Source organism: Meleagris gallopavo, chromosome 1 (genome assembly GCF_905368555.1).
Source record: "Meleagris gallopavo chromosome 1, MGAL_WU_HG_1.1, whole genome shotgun sequence".
NCBI lineage: Eukaryota > Metazoa > Chordata > Aves > Galliformes > Phasianidae > Meleagris > Meleagris gallopavo.
The window spans coordinates 113,209,870-113,227,004 of NC_139404.1; the positions used below are offsets into that span (position 1 = coordinate 113,209,870).

General features: G+C 35.7%; 1 protein-coding gene across 15 annotated transcripts in view; it reads left to right on the forward strand.

Annotated features, from left to right (window-relative positions):
• DMD (dystrophin) overlaps positions 1 to 17,135 on the forward strand; it is a 1,154,126-nt gene that overhangs the window by 751,403 nt on the left and 385,588 nt on the right. For all 15 annotated transcript variants that reach the window (XM_085210257.1, XM_085210277.1, XM_085210286.1 and 12 more), the window contains 3 exons: positions 2,329 to 2,504; positions 14,309 to 14,456; positions 16,314 to 16,463. In XM_085210257.1, coding sequence (XP_085066383.1) covers positions 2,329 to 2,504; positions 14,309 to 14,456; positions 16,314 to 16,463 — 474 coding nt within the window. The remainder of the gene's footprint in view (positions 1 to 2,328; positions 2,505 to 14,308; positions 14,457 to 16,313; positions 16,464 to 17,135) is intronic.

A 17,135-nucleotide genomic window follows, 5' to 3' on the forward strand; every position in this document is an offset into this window, starting at 1 on the left:
GACTTACCAAATCCCATCACTGTACCATAGTAAGAGGAGGAACTTCTTTATTGTGAGGGTGACAGAGCATTGAAACTGGCCGTGCAGAGAGGTGGTGGAGTCTCTGAAGAGATGCAGAAATCACCTGCACACTTTCCTTTGCCACTTATTGCAGTGTTGTCTTAAATCTTTATATGTTCGAAGGTGTGCTGGGAGGCTTGGAGCCAGGGGGGTACTGGATGATTGGAATATTGCAGCTTGCTGGGATCCAGAAGAAATGATTTTGTTGCTTTGGAAGTGCTAACTTTCTCATCCTATTGCAACATACAAATCAGTATGCAGGGTACTGTAGCATTATGCTCATTACTCTGCTACTCTTTTATTCTGAAACTGTGAGCCATGAAGAGTTTAGAGGAAAAAAAAACAATACAAAACAAAAAGGCTTTACTGAAGGGTACCAAAGAAAGCAATAATTTTTCATAGGGCTCTCGTTTGTAGCAGCCTAAAAAAATAATCTGCAAGAAAACCAAAGAGAATTTGTAGTAAGAATAAACTTACTCTCGACAGTGTAAATCTCAACCTAAAATGTAACTCCTGTCTAGAGCTGTGAGTATGTGCTACAGTGGCTTATTAACACTGACCACTTTGTCCCAGTTTGTGCTGTGTTGATGCATATTTAAAATCTGTGCAAAAGTTGGGATAGAGCATGCAATTGACTTTCTGCAGTCTAATGAGTTAGTAATTGTCAGCTGAGGTGTGGTCATGTTATAAAGAGATCAGTTCAAGTATGATTGAATTTTTGAACTTTCTCTCATACTGTCATACCTGAAGATCTAATGGGCAAGGTAAATACAGAAATAAAAATGTATGAACAGCCATTGTGTTTATTTTTCATGTTCCTGCAAATCTGTGTTCTGCCAAGTTTAACAATTTCATATCTAATGTTTATATGCAGTTTTACTTTCTCTTTAATTTATATTTTATTTTTAGAAAGACAAAACAAGCATGTAATAGTATGTTCCAGAGTATTATATGCTAAAATACATGGTTTCTACTGGAATAATAATAATAGTAATAAAAAAATGCTAGTTTCAGCACTGAACTTGAAAGCTTTTTTCTATAGACATTACTCAAATACTCTTTTTTTGAGATTGTTTGGTCTGTAAACCTATGAGTCCCAGAGTGTTTCAGCTTATTTTAGCAGTGAACTGTTGAAAATGATTTTACATTTCTGTGCTTGGACATTTTGAGGAATTACATGGTAAAAATTACTCACACTCTACTGATGACTAAGAATAGGAAATGATTGATCTCCTTATTTATTTATGCATACTTTCTTGAACAGGCGCACTATATTCAATGCTTAAGCTACAGATTCAGAACTATGGGGTTTTTTGTTTGTTTTTAAAATGAAATAAACTGTATGGTAGACTTCTAATGATAAAACATACAATTAGTAAAACTTGGAAAATAGTCTGTCTTGGTTGTCTTTTGTAGTCCTGAATTTTGTTCTTGAAATAGAAACTGCATAAGTAATAGACTTCCTTAGGAGTGTAGTTCCCACTCAAAAAGTGGATAAAGGTTTATCAAGTTTCTTGCAGTCAGAGACAAATGTGTTTTGGAAATGCTCTTGAAACATTTTCTTATTTGCTGATTTGTGTTATTTCTTCACAATGTTTCATTGGTGTATGGGAACTGTTGATCGTGGCTTGAACCTCTGAATGACCACCTGAGTCAAGCAAGTCATGGGAGCATAGGTGAAAGCAATTCAGCTGTGCTACCGGAAGGGGTGGAGCCTGGCTGCACCTTTCCTAGATCCCATTTAAGTGCTGTCTGCAGGATCTCTTTCTGGAGATCGCTCTTTGTGGAGTTTATTGTGAGCATACAGCACCAGTGAGCATTTTTCATTTATCATCTTTCCACTGTGATAATCCTATTTAGCCTAACTTCTGTACACTTATTGATTGTACAGTTGGCTATTAAAAAAAAAAAAAAAAGAAAACAAAACAACAGAAAAGAGTGTATACATTCCGGGCGGTAGAAGCAAATTTGTTCACAAGTCTTTTTTACAAAATGATCTGCAGACATGATCTTTATCAGATGAGAATATAGACAAAACCAAACAAAAACTAACAACAATAAGCAACCTGAAAGATGTATGTTTAAAAAAAAAAAAAAAAAAAAAACCTTAAAAGATACCTTATAGTCTATTTGGCTTTGGATTTCTCTATTTGGAATTAGGGGACAGTAAATACTTTTGCCTCTTTCCATATGGCCAGTATGTGATGAAGCATTTTCTTTCATGCTTGACATTTTTATGAATACGTGTATGTGTTGGTTACTTTGCAGGAGCTGCAGGATGGCATTGGGCGACAGCAAACTGTTGTCAAAACACTGAATGTAACTGGTGAAGAAATTATTGAGCAGTCATCAGCAGCAGATGCTAATGTGCTGAAGGAGCAACTGGGAAATCTGAATACCCGGTGGCAGGAGATCTGCAGACAGCTGGTAGAGAAAAAAAAGAGGTAGGTTGGAAGAAAGCAAAAACATTGTAAAACTATTTTGGCTATATTAGATTTGTTTTCAACTCTCTTTTAGCATTTGGAGTTTCTATATTCATAAGAGATGATCAGTAATTTAATTTCATTTATGTGATCACTTAATTCTTCTTTTCTGTACGTTCTTGTTAATGGCTACCGCTCCCATCCCTATTCCACGTTTTTGTGTTTTTACTCCTAATGCTTGAAAACAATAAACAAGTGTTATTTCTTGGTTAAAAGTAGAATAGATTAGAGCTTCATTTCCACAATTTACAGTTGATTTAGCATCCCTCTACTTGATAGTGTATCATTAAAATGTATATCTATAATAGTGATAATACCTTAGCTAATTGATACTGTTAATCCTACTTTAATTCATTTCTCATCATTGGTGCCATTAACATCTGCATTTCATTCAGGTTGGATAAAAAGAATAGATTGCTTAATTTAATGTTACTTATAATCACTTCCAGATTAATTTGATTTCCTCTTGCAGTCAGAGGAGCAGTTGAGTTACAAATAATGAAAATACGGTTTGATTTGTTTAAAAAGAATGTTTCCAAGTGACAAAAAAATGTTGCTGCTCATGTTGAATTTTGTAATGCTTTTTTTTAACATAGATACTATGCCTAAGTAGACTTGACATTCTCCTTTACAGAATGGCCTGGGTTGAAAAGGACCTCAAGGATCATGAATCTCCAACCCCCCTGCCAGAGGCAGGGCCACCAACCTCCCCATTTAATACTAGACCAGGCTGCCCAGGGCCCCATCCAATCTGGCCTTGAACATCTCTAGGAATGGGGCATCCACAACCTCCCTGGGCAGCCTGTTCCAGCACCTCACCACTCTCTGTAAAGAACTTCCCCCTGCCATCCAACCTAAATCTTCCCTCCCTCAACTTAAAACCATTTCCCCTTGTCCTGCTGTTATCTACCCTTTCAAAGAGTTGATTCCCTTCCTGTTTGTAGGCTCCCTTTAGGTACTGAAAGGCTGCAATGAGGTCACACCGCAGCCTTCTTTTCTCCAAGCTGAAAAAGCCCAGCTCCTTCAGCCTATCTTTGTAGGGGAGGTGCTCCAGCCCTCTGATATCTCTGTGGCTCTCCTATGGACCATCTCCAGAAGCTCTGTGTCTGTCTTGTACTCCAGACCTGGACACAGTACTCCAGATGGGGCCTTACAAGAGCAGAGTAGAGGGGGACAATCACCTCTCTGTCCCTGCTGACCACCCCATTAAAATATGGTCATTGACAAAGATTTCTTCAAACAAGGTTTTTAAAGCACAGCTTACTCCTTATGGAAGTACACCAATGAGTGCCGGAGATTTGCTAGAACTAGCTAGTAGCACGCAACAGTTTAATTTCTTCTGGTATGTCATGCGTCTTTGTTTGTGTGTGGTTGAGAGCAAAAGCTGTGAAAATTTGCACCGAAGTGGTCAGGCAGTGCTGAAAGGTGATTGTTGAGTTTAACTAAGATTCAGCTTTCACTTTGAGCTCGTTAGGAGGAGACGCAGCAAATAAGCTACAGCTGTCAGAGGCTATCCTGGTGCTTTAAATGTTTCTTTCTGTTGTATCTCCAGGTGTGATGGTAATACTGCTTGTTACACATGGGAGTCCTTGGCCTTTATTTATTGCTCTAAAAACTGTTCTTTTGTACAATTGAAACCCATCTGTGTTTTCAAGCCTTACCTTGTTAAGTAAGTGCTAACACTTACTAAACAATAACATATCATTTTAATAGCCCTGTAAGCTACTATGGTAACATCAAAGCAAAAGATTGGTGGTTGAGCTTTGTCTGAGAATACAAAATCTGTCCCACTTCTGGTAAATGCAGATATTGTGCTCACCCTCATTTATCAACAGAAATGTTTATGTCAGTGCTGTTTTGGCTCAAGGCTGTGCTAACAGTCTATGGAATTTTTTGGCACATCTTACATTTCAGTGAAGCCTAGGATCTGTTACATGGGAATAATGTGGTTATGTTCCCCTTGATGAGGGATCCTAAATAATCACCTATTTACACTCATCCTTTCCTCCTTTTGCTCTGTTTGGTTTGTTGATTGGTTTGTGGTTGTTTAGTTTTCCTCTGGAAAGGCAATTCATGTGATGTATTGAGTATTGTGGTTGCAGAGACTTAGGTTAGTGTACATATTGCCAGGTAATTAATATGGATGATGTTGTCCTGACATAAGTACTTTTGATCTACTGTAGTGAGACTTGTGTACATCATGGTGGAGGATTTTGCACTTCTGTTCAGTGTCTTGTCTCCTTGGCTGCAACAGAGCCAGGGACATGCTTTCTGCTCCCAGGTTGTAGAAGAAAATTCTATACTTAGTCTAGCTGCTACCTCAAACAAGATCCTAGCTTTTTCTTCTTTCTCTCTTTTCAGTTCTATAGTATCTTTCAAAGGAAAGACACTTAAGTGACAGGAACAGATGGTGTGCCCTAGCTAGATCTTAATTATCCATTATCCTGGGCATGAAGGGACAGAAGATGCATTTACAGCATGGTCCTCACAATGCCTTGATGTCATGGAATCATAGAATTGTTTGAGTTGGAAGGGACCATTAAGATCACTTAGTTTAACTCCCCTGCAGTGAGCCTGAACATCTACAGCTAGATTACGTCACTCAAAGCCCTGTCCAGCCTGACCTCAATTATCTCCAGGGACAGGGCATCCACCACATCTCTGGGTACCCTGTTCCAGTGCCTCAACACCCTTATTGTAAAAAACTTTTTCCTTATATCCAGTCTAAATCTCTTCTATTTTAGTTTGGAATCGTTTCCCCTTGTCCTATTACATCAGGCCCTGCTAGAGTTGTACCCTTCTTTCTTGTAGCTCCCCTTTAGATACTGAAAGGCTGCTATCAGATCTTCCTGGGGCCTTCTCTTCTCCAGGTTGAAATGAATCCCATTTCCTGGGATTTGTATCTCTTTTCTGCTTCCATGTATTTCATTTGCTCATTAGTTGTTCTAATTTGGTTTGGGATACATTCAGGTTCTCCCTGAGGATCTGAATCCAATTTCACCTTTGCTTTCTTAATATTCTTAATGAAAAACATAAGGTAAACAAGAAGGGTCAAATGAAGTGACCTCTAGTTGTTTCTATTGTGTGCTGTCACTTCTCACTCAGACTTGCTACCACCACCTGTGTTAGTGTCAGTATATGTTTATACACTGTATGTTTACATAGGTATCCTTCCTTTGACACCAGTGTTGAAGAGATACTGTTCAACCAGTTTGACTGCCACTTGCAGTTGCTGTAAAATGGTACTCAGTCATATTAAAAGGCATATAATCTGTCTGAGATATCATAACTAGGCTTTGAAAAGAAGCCACACCTTATATCTGAAAATCAATTTTGATATCTCTTTCATTGTAATCAGTACCAAAAAATGTATGTCTTACTGTTATATATCTTGCTGCATATTGTTTCCGCAGTTATCCAAGAGATCACTACTAGTTGCCCACAAGACACAGGAGTCTTGGCATTATACATTGCGTGTAGTTGTATTACTTAACTATAAAATGGCAAATTTATTTATGTATTTTAATATGCTATGAATTAGAGGAGATTTGAGTGAACTAAAATATTTTCCTGATTTTTTTTTTTTCCAGAATTGTTTCTATATTATTTCTATTAAATCTGTATTCATACATCTCAAGATATAAAGGAAGTGTAATTTTAGTGATTTCGAATTCAGTTGAAATGTTGCTAAACACTATTAAATGTCAAGGAAATTTTAAATATTTCAAATTCTCATTTGTGATTGTTTACCAAACAATTTTGATAGAATCCTGAACAATTTACAGATGGGGCATATACCTCTGTATTTCAGAAATATTTCTGAAATAAGTTCAAAAATACTCATTAGTTGTTAGACAAGAGGGGAAAACAAACAAACAAACATTTAAAGAGGAAAATATATCACCATAGATACTTTTGTAAGACACACAAATATGAGAATTTAGTTGGAGACAAACATATATAGTGACTTTTCCAAGGGAGCCATAGAATCATAGAATGGTTAGGGTTGGAGGAGTTCTTTAAGTTCATCAAGTTCCAACCCATGGGCAGTGCTGCCCCACACCAGTTCAGGCTGTTCAGGGCCTCATCCAACTTGGCCTCGAATACTTCCAGAGATGGGGCAGCCATAGCTCCTCTGGACAGCCTGTTCCAGTGCCTGACTACCTTCTGAGTAAAGAATCTCCTCCCCAAATGTAATCCAAATCTGTCCTATTTTAGTTCAGAACCATTCCCTTTGTTCTATCATAATCTGCCCACGTAAAAAGTTGGTTCCTCTCTTGTTTATAAGCCTTCTTTGAGGACAGAAGGCCAAATGAGGTCAGAGGTACATGCCTTCTGGTCATCTTCATGACCCTCCTCTGTATCCATTCCAACAGTTCTGCATCTTTCTTGTACTGGGAGCCCCAGGCCTGAGTGCAGTACTCCAGATGGGAGTCTTACATAGGTGGAGAGAGACAACACCCTCTCCCTGCTGGCCTCCTCCCCTCTTTTGATGCAGCCCATGATACTGTTGGCTTTCTGGTCTGTGAGAGCACAATGCTGGCTCATGTCTAGCTCTTCATCCTTCTTGGCAGGGCTGCCCTCAATGAGTTCTTCTCTCAGTGTGTGTGTGCATTTAGGACTGCTCTAATCAAGGTGCAGTATTTTGCACTTGACCTTGTTGAATCTCGCTGGGTTCATGTGGGCTCACTTCTCAGGCTTGTTCAGATCCCTTTGGTTGGCATCCTTTCTTTCTATTGTCAACTGCAGCACTTACCTTACTATCAGATGAACAATTTGAAGAGTCTGTATTGTTCTTCAGTAAAAACAAGCAGGTGTATTTTAAATATTTTATTTTAGCTTTCTTTTTTTTTTTTTTTTTTTTTTTTTAATGTTTTAACAGGTAGAGTGTTGATCCCTGGCTAAACACAGATTTAAGACTGACACTGAATCTCCTTGCTTTGGTACTGAAGATCAAGAGGTCATGTTTGAGTTATGTTTGTGTTATGCACGTTAGCTTCCAGTTGCATTTATCAAAGAGTTTCAAAGCTGTGGAAATATGAATTCAGTGTTTAATGTTTCTGTATCTTACAATCTAATCCATCCAGCTATGCATTAGAAGAGAATGTTATTTTATCACACCTAGTCATTTTATCTTACTGAAAACTTCAAAATAGACCAAACAGTTGAATAAAGTGAAACATGATTGAAAGCCTGAGACACTGCTAGTTAGCACACTGGGAGTTTGAGTTTCTGTCAGCATTTTTCCGCAGGCAGCAGGTTTTGGAGGTGTCTGACTTCATGCTCTGGAACCGTGCTTAAGGAAAACGAAGATTTTTTGGAGATAGGGAAGTGGCAGTAGCCTCTTGAACTACTACTAACCGTAGACAAGAGAGGGTAAGAAGAAAATCTGTTGCTTCTCGTTCTTCATATTCCAGGAATAATTTGATGACAAAAGTTCATAAACTGCACCATCAGAAGCTCTCTTAGTCTTTTGTTTCCTGTCATGTAAGGCTGTGTGCATTGGTCATTATTATTCTGTGTCTGCTGAGTCATGCTACTGGGACACTCTAGTTTTGAATTGCTTGAGGAGGCAGTGCCTTGCCTTAGTGAACCTGTGGGCTTTCAAGAGCTGAGTGGTGGCTACAGAGTGGTACTCTGCCTTTGCACCTGCTATGTATGAACTCCATTTGACAAAGATTCCTAAATGTTTCTTGTGTTAATTCTTGAAAACAGATGCTCAGGAGTTTCCTTAAGTGTTTCGGGATTAATCTTTTTTTAGATCAGTTATTTTTAAAAAATCGGAAGGAAATTTTTCATTATTTTAGCTGCAGTAGTCTTGTGCTGTTAATGAGTTTGAACCTGCAGGCTTTGTTCACATTTGTTTCAGTAATTTCTTCAAACTATGACAATACAAAGGCTATTTACTAAAATACCTTCAGATACTTCTCAATGTAAAACCACAAGCTTTCTGTTCTAAACAACACAATTGTTATAGAGCAAATATACATTTAAATATTTATCATACCTGACATTCTTCAAAGTGTTCTTATTTTTTACTACTGCACTCTAGCTGCCATAGGTTGGTTTCCTTCACCATAACACTCAATATATGGAAGACTGATTAGTTTCTTACTGTGGTTTTAAACGCTGGTTTAGAGATGAAGAGATTTCAAGACAGTTAAATCAATAAGTATATATTTTCTTTCCAACCTAAATTAGTTACATATTGAATTTTCTGATTTTTCTTATTTGACTGTTTAGTTTTCTTACAGAAATTCGTTAGAAAAACATCACTATGGTTTAAATTTACATTCTGTTTACATGTAGTGTAGCTGAGCTTGCTGCTGGTTATTTACATTTAGCTTTCCTAAAGTTTTGGTGATATTTTTCATTTCAATTATTTTATTTAAAGGTCCTTACCCAGGTGAAGTACATTTGCATATTCCCTGGAGAAAGAAAGAAAATTTATTATTTCTTTGTTAATATTTTCACTGAATTGTCAGCTTACTATTTTAGTGGCTTCTTAAATTCTCAGTAAAAGTTGCTAAGTGGACTAATCCCTTATCTTAGAAAAAAACTGCAAATACAAATTCAACAGCTGACTATTTAGAAAAGAACATCAAAACATTATTTGTGAGGTCATTATGGTTGTAAAAGGCCATGAAGATCAATTAATCCAACCATAAAGTGCAAGTCACAAGCAAGCTCAAGTCCATGTTACCCCCGTGACTGTGTATTTCTGTGTCTAGCTGATACTTCCCAAATGTGTCCAACATCACATTGTGCAGCTACAAACTAACTATCTAATGTATTTCTCAAACTATTTGAGTTGCTGGTGTATTTGTAATGCATTATTGACTATGGAAAAAATACGAGCTGCAGTATGCATTTTATGTGTCCTCTAGAAACTGTAATTGAAAAATTAAAGCTTTCTTGAAATAGGAAATTAATTATTATTTAATAGTTAACCATTATAATTAAGGATTACTGTTAATCGAAAATTTACTTGGGATATTTTGTTGACTGCTAAAAGAATTTGTTATTGATTGTTCAATACTGTTAGGAAAAGTGATTTTTTTTAAATTTAATTTAATTTACTAAACATTCAAATATTAAATATACTAAACAAATTATCTTCTATAAGTATAATGTATTCATTTAAACATCCATGCAGTGAGAATAGTTAAGTAAGGCGTTCCTATGAATTTAGAAATGCAAATAAAAAGCTGTGGAACAGATTAACACAGTTTAACACAGAAAACATAAAGTAGTATGCTTGAGAATATTCTGGAAGTTGCTCTAACTTCAGAATTTTCCACCAGCCAAAGTGAGTTACATTTCAGGATTAATAAACTAAGCCATTTGCTAAACGTGAGGCAGTTTGAAAGGTCTTCAGGAACCTTGTTTGGTTTAAAAGGAGAGGTAGTGATATATATATATATATATCAGCACACAGATCTGTGCTGGAGATGGATCTGCCTTACTCCTTAGGGCCAGCTGCTGGAATTGCATCTTACTCCTTACTCACCTGCTTATCCTGCAATATGTGCTCTCAACTACTCTGCATATGCTGATGGACGACTGGAGGCTCATGCTCTTTATTCCAGTTTGTTTAAGCTCAGATTTGCAAGTCCATACTTCTTTAATAACTTACTGCTCACTTGTCATTCTCACCATGATTTTTAAACACTTTGAAATTACATGTATCAGATGCTCCAAATGTTATTATGGTGATAGAAATCAACTTGTTCAAAAGGTACAAACAGTCGACATGTTAAAACTTTTTTTTATGTTATTGACTTGTTCAGCTAATAGAAAGTGTTTTATTTTTGTGGTTTGCATAATATGATACTTGTCATGCAGGATGTTATTTATAATAGAAGTAATGTTGTAACAGGCCAAGAGTAAATTGTAAAGTAAATTATGAAGTGCACCTGCAGCTTCTATTAATTGCAGTGGATCTTTTGATTACTATCCTACATGCTGTTTATGACTAGGATAAAAAAATAGACCTTTATGAAACACTTTTTGTTCTGATTTCTGAAAATCCCCTGTGTTCATATATGAGTACATGAAGTAAGAATTTATAAAATAAGATGTTCACATGGAAAATTGTAAAATATTTTTCTCATATTGTAAGTGAGATGTATCTTGAGCAACATTCCCAGTTATCCTCATCTGCCTTCATCCTTCGCAAAATCAGGATGGGCAGGTTTGCTGCAGGGGCTATGGAACACTCATTTGTCTCTGAAGGCCTCACAGAGGTCAGAAGTGAACAGGGCAAAGTAGGGTGCTGCTCAATTGGTGAATGTGTGTCGGAGTGACAGTGCACAATGCTCAACACACACGTCTCTTAGATGAGCAGTTTGATGCTTATGTTTGGTGCAGCCAGGGTTTACCCTGGGACAGGAAGGGAGGAAGGCCAGGCTCACCCTGGGCCCTTCCTTCTTCCTGTCTCCTGTCCTGTCCCACTGGTAGAGATGCATGAGCACAGTACCCCGGCTTGCTTCAGATGGCTGCCTATCCCATCCTGTCCATTGGCATATGCAATATAACTGTGAAACACAGATCGGATCATTTTTTATTTTGTAGACATACAACCACATACATAAAGAATTATAAAATGATAATAAAAGTATGTGACAAAACTTTATGCCTCTGTTTGTACAATGTAGTCACCCACTCCTGGTTTGTTACGGTGGTACTCTAGTGTTGGTAAAAATTGGAAGAACAAGCTGAAAATGTCTCATCTACATTGCATCTTACTGTATCAGCTTTGCTTATGGCTTTACACTATCATCAGTTCCTGTAGGAGTCCCCATCTAGCAAGCTTTCCTCTTCTTTCCTCAGAATTATGACATATAGTTTGATGACTTTGTCGTTCGTAAAATACAGTGTACATGAATGAGAATCCCTTCCTTAACCAGCCAAGTTATGAAAAAAAATTCCTCCATTTAAACTTGTCTTGGTTTTTATTAATCTCCTTTATACAAACTGTGTATATTTATTATGATTGTATGCATGATTTATTATTGGACTTCATAACACATAGTAATACATTTTACACTTGGTTTTCTGTATAAATGATTTTCTTTCATCCATAATCATTGCAATTCCATTTCCTGAAGACATTATTAAGATTATTTATAACTTGCAACCAATATTTCAAGTAGAACTTAGTGCTTTTTTCTTATCTAAATGCATTGAATTGACTCAGGAAATAAAATATCTAGCACTTAATTGTAAATAGAGAGTTTTTAATGTCCCATTCATTATTATCGGTACTACATGCTCAAATAAATTCAACAAAAAGCATTAAACTTGAAGGTAAACAAAGAAGTAATGCTCCGTATTTTAGATGTTAATAGAAAACATCTTTAAACTGTACTGTGAAGAAAAACCTTGCAAGTATGAGATACTTGTTCTTAATTATTTTGAAACATCAATGTACAGTGTTGTTCTATAGAAAGATTTTTCTTATCTTAGATATTCACTGTATGTATTGTTGCAGTTGCTACACTCTTAATTACTTTGACCTCAAAAGAAAAAATGGATTTAGGGCCGAAGTTGAAGATATTTTCTGAAAGTGTTGTCATAAATTGAGTGGAAGCACTTTTTGTGAATATCTTTGTAGTGATGTCTTTTTGTCTGGCTTTTGCCATCCAGGAAAGATACCTATAGACTATATCATGCTTGTGGGTGACAATCTTATTTTCCATAACTTCTTAAGATATGGCATGCTTAGTGCAATCAGCTGGTGGGTACAGGAACTTGATAGTGAATTCTGGTGTACAGTGTTGTTCGTGGTAGTTTATGCTGTTTTTCTATCATACTATTTTAGAGGGAGGTTTGTAGATCATCTGTAGTGTTTATTCATCCAGAAGAGCACTTACAAAGTTGTCTTGTTAAGGAAATGCAATTAACATCAATAAGATGGAAGGCAGGTAAATACCATTAATGTTTGCTGCTTTAGGTGCAATGTAAAATAATACTTGAACATTATGCTCTTGTTTTTATTTTAGAGTAGTCAGAATTCCAACAGCATGATTTTTTTCCCTCCTCAAGAATCTTCATCTGAGAATTTCTTGTTTCTACTGTGAAATCAGACAATGCTTTTGCTATGAAATGAAATTTAATTCACCTGTTGAGTTTATGCCCCTATCTCTTATTAGAATTTTCCCTACTCAGAATTCTTCCAGTTTACTTTGTAACAAAGATACTACTTAAAAGGAATTTTACACATTCTGCAGTTTTGTTTTTCGTTTTTGTTTGTTTTTGTTTGTTTGTTTTTTAATGCAAAGCACTTAAAAATCAGTTGAATACTTTCTTCTACGGAAATTATACAGGAAAAAAAGACCATTCTGGGATTGGATGTACAAACTTCATTGAGAGATACTGTTCGAAACTCCTAAATTCCTGTCCTGATTGAATAAAAGCTTTTAGTTTGTGCTTTCTTAGCTGTTTAACATTCTGTATGTACACAGACATGCAGGTTTGTCAAACAACAGTTGTTTTTTGTATTTTTCTAATTAGGTGATGTGAAACTTGACACTTCTTACTGATTCTCTTTTACCTGGAATTAATTTATAGGTAATTTCTAAAGGACTCTTTGCTCAAGTCAGCCATCAGAAAAAATAGTGTTTTTTTTTTTTTTTTAAAGTAAACTTATAAATAAAAATCCTATAAATAAAAGATGGCATGGTTGAAGTTAGGTTTCATTCTATTTCATATCTCAGAATGTTCTGAAGGTTCTGACGGTTCTGACTTGGTGGTCAGGGCTGAGAAGTGACAAGTATGGGAGACCAGATATAGTTAAAATCGTTTCCACTCTGTGTTAATTTTTGTTTAAAACATCCAGAAATAATGTTAGTAACACTGATCTTGATTCTCCACTGTGATGTAGACTTATATTCTCAAAATACTAATACAACATCTTATTACCCATAATAAATGGCCTAATCTCTCAAACTCAGTTGGATCTTGGAAATAATAACAACAATCTCTTTTTGTGCCTTTTGCTTTGATCCTAAGTCACTTCAAAAGAAAAACAGGAATAAAAAAAACCCTTTATTTAATTTTTTCATACAGATGTATCCTTAGCTTTGTGAATTAGCTTGAAGGATAAATTACACATTATTTTATTTTAACCTTATTTTTCTCCTTCAGAATAGATGCATGTATAATGTTAGTCCCAAGGGGCTCAGATTCTGCCAGTACTCTTCCCTGATGCTTTTGAAATGATTTCCGTATGTATCTTGATAGCTGTGGGAAACTTGGATGCAAAAGCAGAGATCTCCATATATTTATATAGTTGTGGTAAAAGAACTGTATCTGACTTCAGATACCTGCAGTGTTTATGTCTTAGTCATCTTGATTCTCTCTAATTAATAAAAGAAAAATACAGCTAGATTTGTTTCTTATTGTAGTCATTCATTACGACATCTATTGTAACATTTAGATGGCAACTGTTATTCAGTGAAGAGAATTTGTATTAGAGAATGAACAGTTGGGTTGTAGACAGAGCGAACAGACAACTAATGTTAAGTGAGATACATCTAATCCTATTTCTTCACAGCTACTAGTACTACTATGCTTTACGCAAAGTATGTAGCATGTCACCAAAGTATGTTTCCACAACGTGTTAAAATAGATTTAAGTAGTACTTTCTACAGATCTATTTTGGTAAAGTTAGATGCTAGAGTTCTTAGTTTCTGGCATTGGGTTTCCATGCTGTTTGTTCTTTCAGAGTGCAAAGAATAACTAATTTCATGTTTTTATTACAGGATAGAGGAAGAAAAGAATATTTTATCAGAATTTCAAGAAGACTTGAACAAGGTGATTTTATGGTTAGAGGAAACAGAAAGCATCATTGCTATTCCCCTTGAACCAGGGAATGAAGATCAGCTAAGAGACTGCCTTGGCAAAGTAAAGGTATTTTGAGCTTTACTGCTTTTCTTATTTTTTAATTTATCGTTTCTGCATTGAAGAAAATTAAATGCTATTCTCAGTTTGAAAGCCCAGGTAGTATATGCTAAGCATACAGAAATCAGAGAAGTAATGGAAAATGTAGTGAAAGGGAAATTCTTATCCTGTCACTAAATAAGGAATCACAATCTTTCTCATTCTTATTTCTTAGTTCAAGTTTCTGGTATTTGAACATGACAATTTCATCTGTAAAAATTTTTTTCGTTAGGTGTCTTGTTAACATGTTACAAATACCCAGTAAGGAAATTATATTCAGTATTTCACAAGATATGTATGTAGAAATTCATGATTGTAAGTATCAATTGCTTAAAATAGTGCTTCGGCATTTTCTAGAGTAAACTTGACAGTAACAAATACACTTTATTTTTAAAAATCGGAATATTGAATATGTATTTTTAGTCTTTAATAATCTAACTAAGTTGTTAGAGATGTTAGCATATGATACTAGTCATGAATATATGCAATAGGAATTGCTCTGTTTAGTTTTGAAATGCTTCTAATAGAGCGTGTGTAAGAACTTGCTCAACAGTAAATTAACCCTTAGCTGGAAGATGAATAATATATATGGGGGACATATCTAAAAGGTTTCCAGTCCTCTCTTGAAGATAAGAACTATTTATCCTCCAAGTTGAACAAACTCAGCAAGTGATGGAATGTAGTGTTAAAGAATCTCAAAATAAATGGTCTCTATTATACTTAATTTAACAAAATTTGGAAAAAAAATCTTTAGTAAAAATCAAGTTCATTTATAAATAAATAAAAATAGAACAAATAGTAGTGCATAGTTTTTGAGGAAAGTAAGGCTTAATCATATGCTAAGTTCATTCATCTGACTCCTAAGTATAAAGTATCTGTGAACTGGTCAGAGATCTTGTAATACAAAAAAAATTCTTTAGGGGGTATTAAATACATCTTAACATTTGCAGACACGATTACAATTTTAAAGTTTGAATTGATATTCTAGATCTATGAATTTTCCACCCTTGATTTATACAGGAATATTTTCCCAACTGTATCATTCCCACACGATAAATAGTCCAAAATTAAAGATACTAGCATTTTTTATTTATAGCTCATTTTTACATTATTTTTCTTTTGGAGTTATACAGGAAAATATATCCTAATGCCTCAAAAAGCAATGCATCAGCTTGCATTGTTTATCATTTAATACCTGCTACATTGTGTTATTAATAATAATAAAAAAATTGAATAAATGTATGTTTTAGTTATATTACCTTTATATGTTAAGTTATTGTGACATATTAACCTTCCAGTAACTGCATACTTGATGGAGAAGTAATGATTATATCATTCTGATGATGCCTTGCTTCCTTTTGGCTGTACTTTGTGTGTCTTTATGAGCATATATGATTGAATGACTGGACTAGAGGACTTTTCAACACATACCATCTGAGTGATTATGTTCACCACACAGAATAGGGAGAAGTACCTTTCCAAAGTGTTGTGGGTTTATTTGTTTGCTTTTGTTTTTTTTAACCATGTTAAAAGATAATTAAAATCAGCATACATAAGCTATTGAGTGTCAAGAAGCTGTCATGCAACCATGGCTAATATTCTGAGAATCCCCTTATTTGGTCTTTTAAGACTCTCTTTAGACCTAATTCACTAATACAGTCACTTTTGGTGGGAGTTCAGCCTTTTATATATATATAGAAAGCTTTGGCTATTTTGTCTTGAACTGAGTTTATTGCTTCAGCTGATAGATAAATCGATAAGGTTGAAGATAAGAGAGCTGAAAATTCTACCGCAGTTCATCTTAACTGCTGTATTTGTCTGTTCCAGTTAAGAGTTGAAGAGCTGCTGCCACACAAGGGAATACTGAAACGATTAAATGAAACTGGAGGAACAGCACTTGGAAGTGCATCACTGAACCCAGAAAGAAAACATAAGCTTGAGAGCACACTGAAGGAGACTGGCCGTCGCTTGTTAAAGGTTAGACATATTAGTGATTTAACTGCAGTATAAAAATTTAATCTGCAACAACTATTTGCATTATATTTTTTTCTAGTGGGCATTATTTTTCTTTGAGTGAACCTGCAGAGACATTTGTACACACAATGAACCTGCTGAAAGAAAATGTATGCAATACACTGCTGTGAGAAACAATAATAACAGAAGACAATGAGTGCCTGAAGTGATGATGTTGCATCCAAATTAACTCCCTAAATTACAGGTCTACTCCTTAAGAGGAGAGTGCAGAGCACCATTTTTGTAGCTTGGTTGTTTTAAGGGTTCAGCAAATATTCTACTTTTTGTGACTGAGATGTGTGAATGGCTGATTGCTTTTCTAGAAACACTTCCCAATTCTCTCCTAGACCCTGAAGTGGAAGCTGCAACTACTCATTCATGTTCTATTATGTTTCCAACTGTGATCTCTGAGTTCCTGCGTAGCAAAATCCCATTAATTTTGCTTTTTGAGATCTCACAGAATCACAGAATGGCCAGGGTTGGAAGGGACCTCAAGGATCATGAATTTCCAACCCCCCTTGCCACATGCAGGGAATCTCCATACCCATGGAGAAAAGTAAGGCAGGATTTTGTTGTACATCATTGGTGAAGTAGTGTGTAGCAGAGATGGTAGAAAGCAATATTGAAAGGACCACC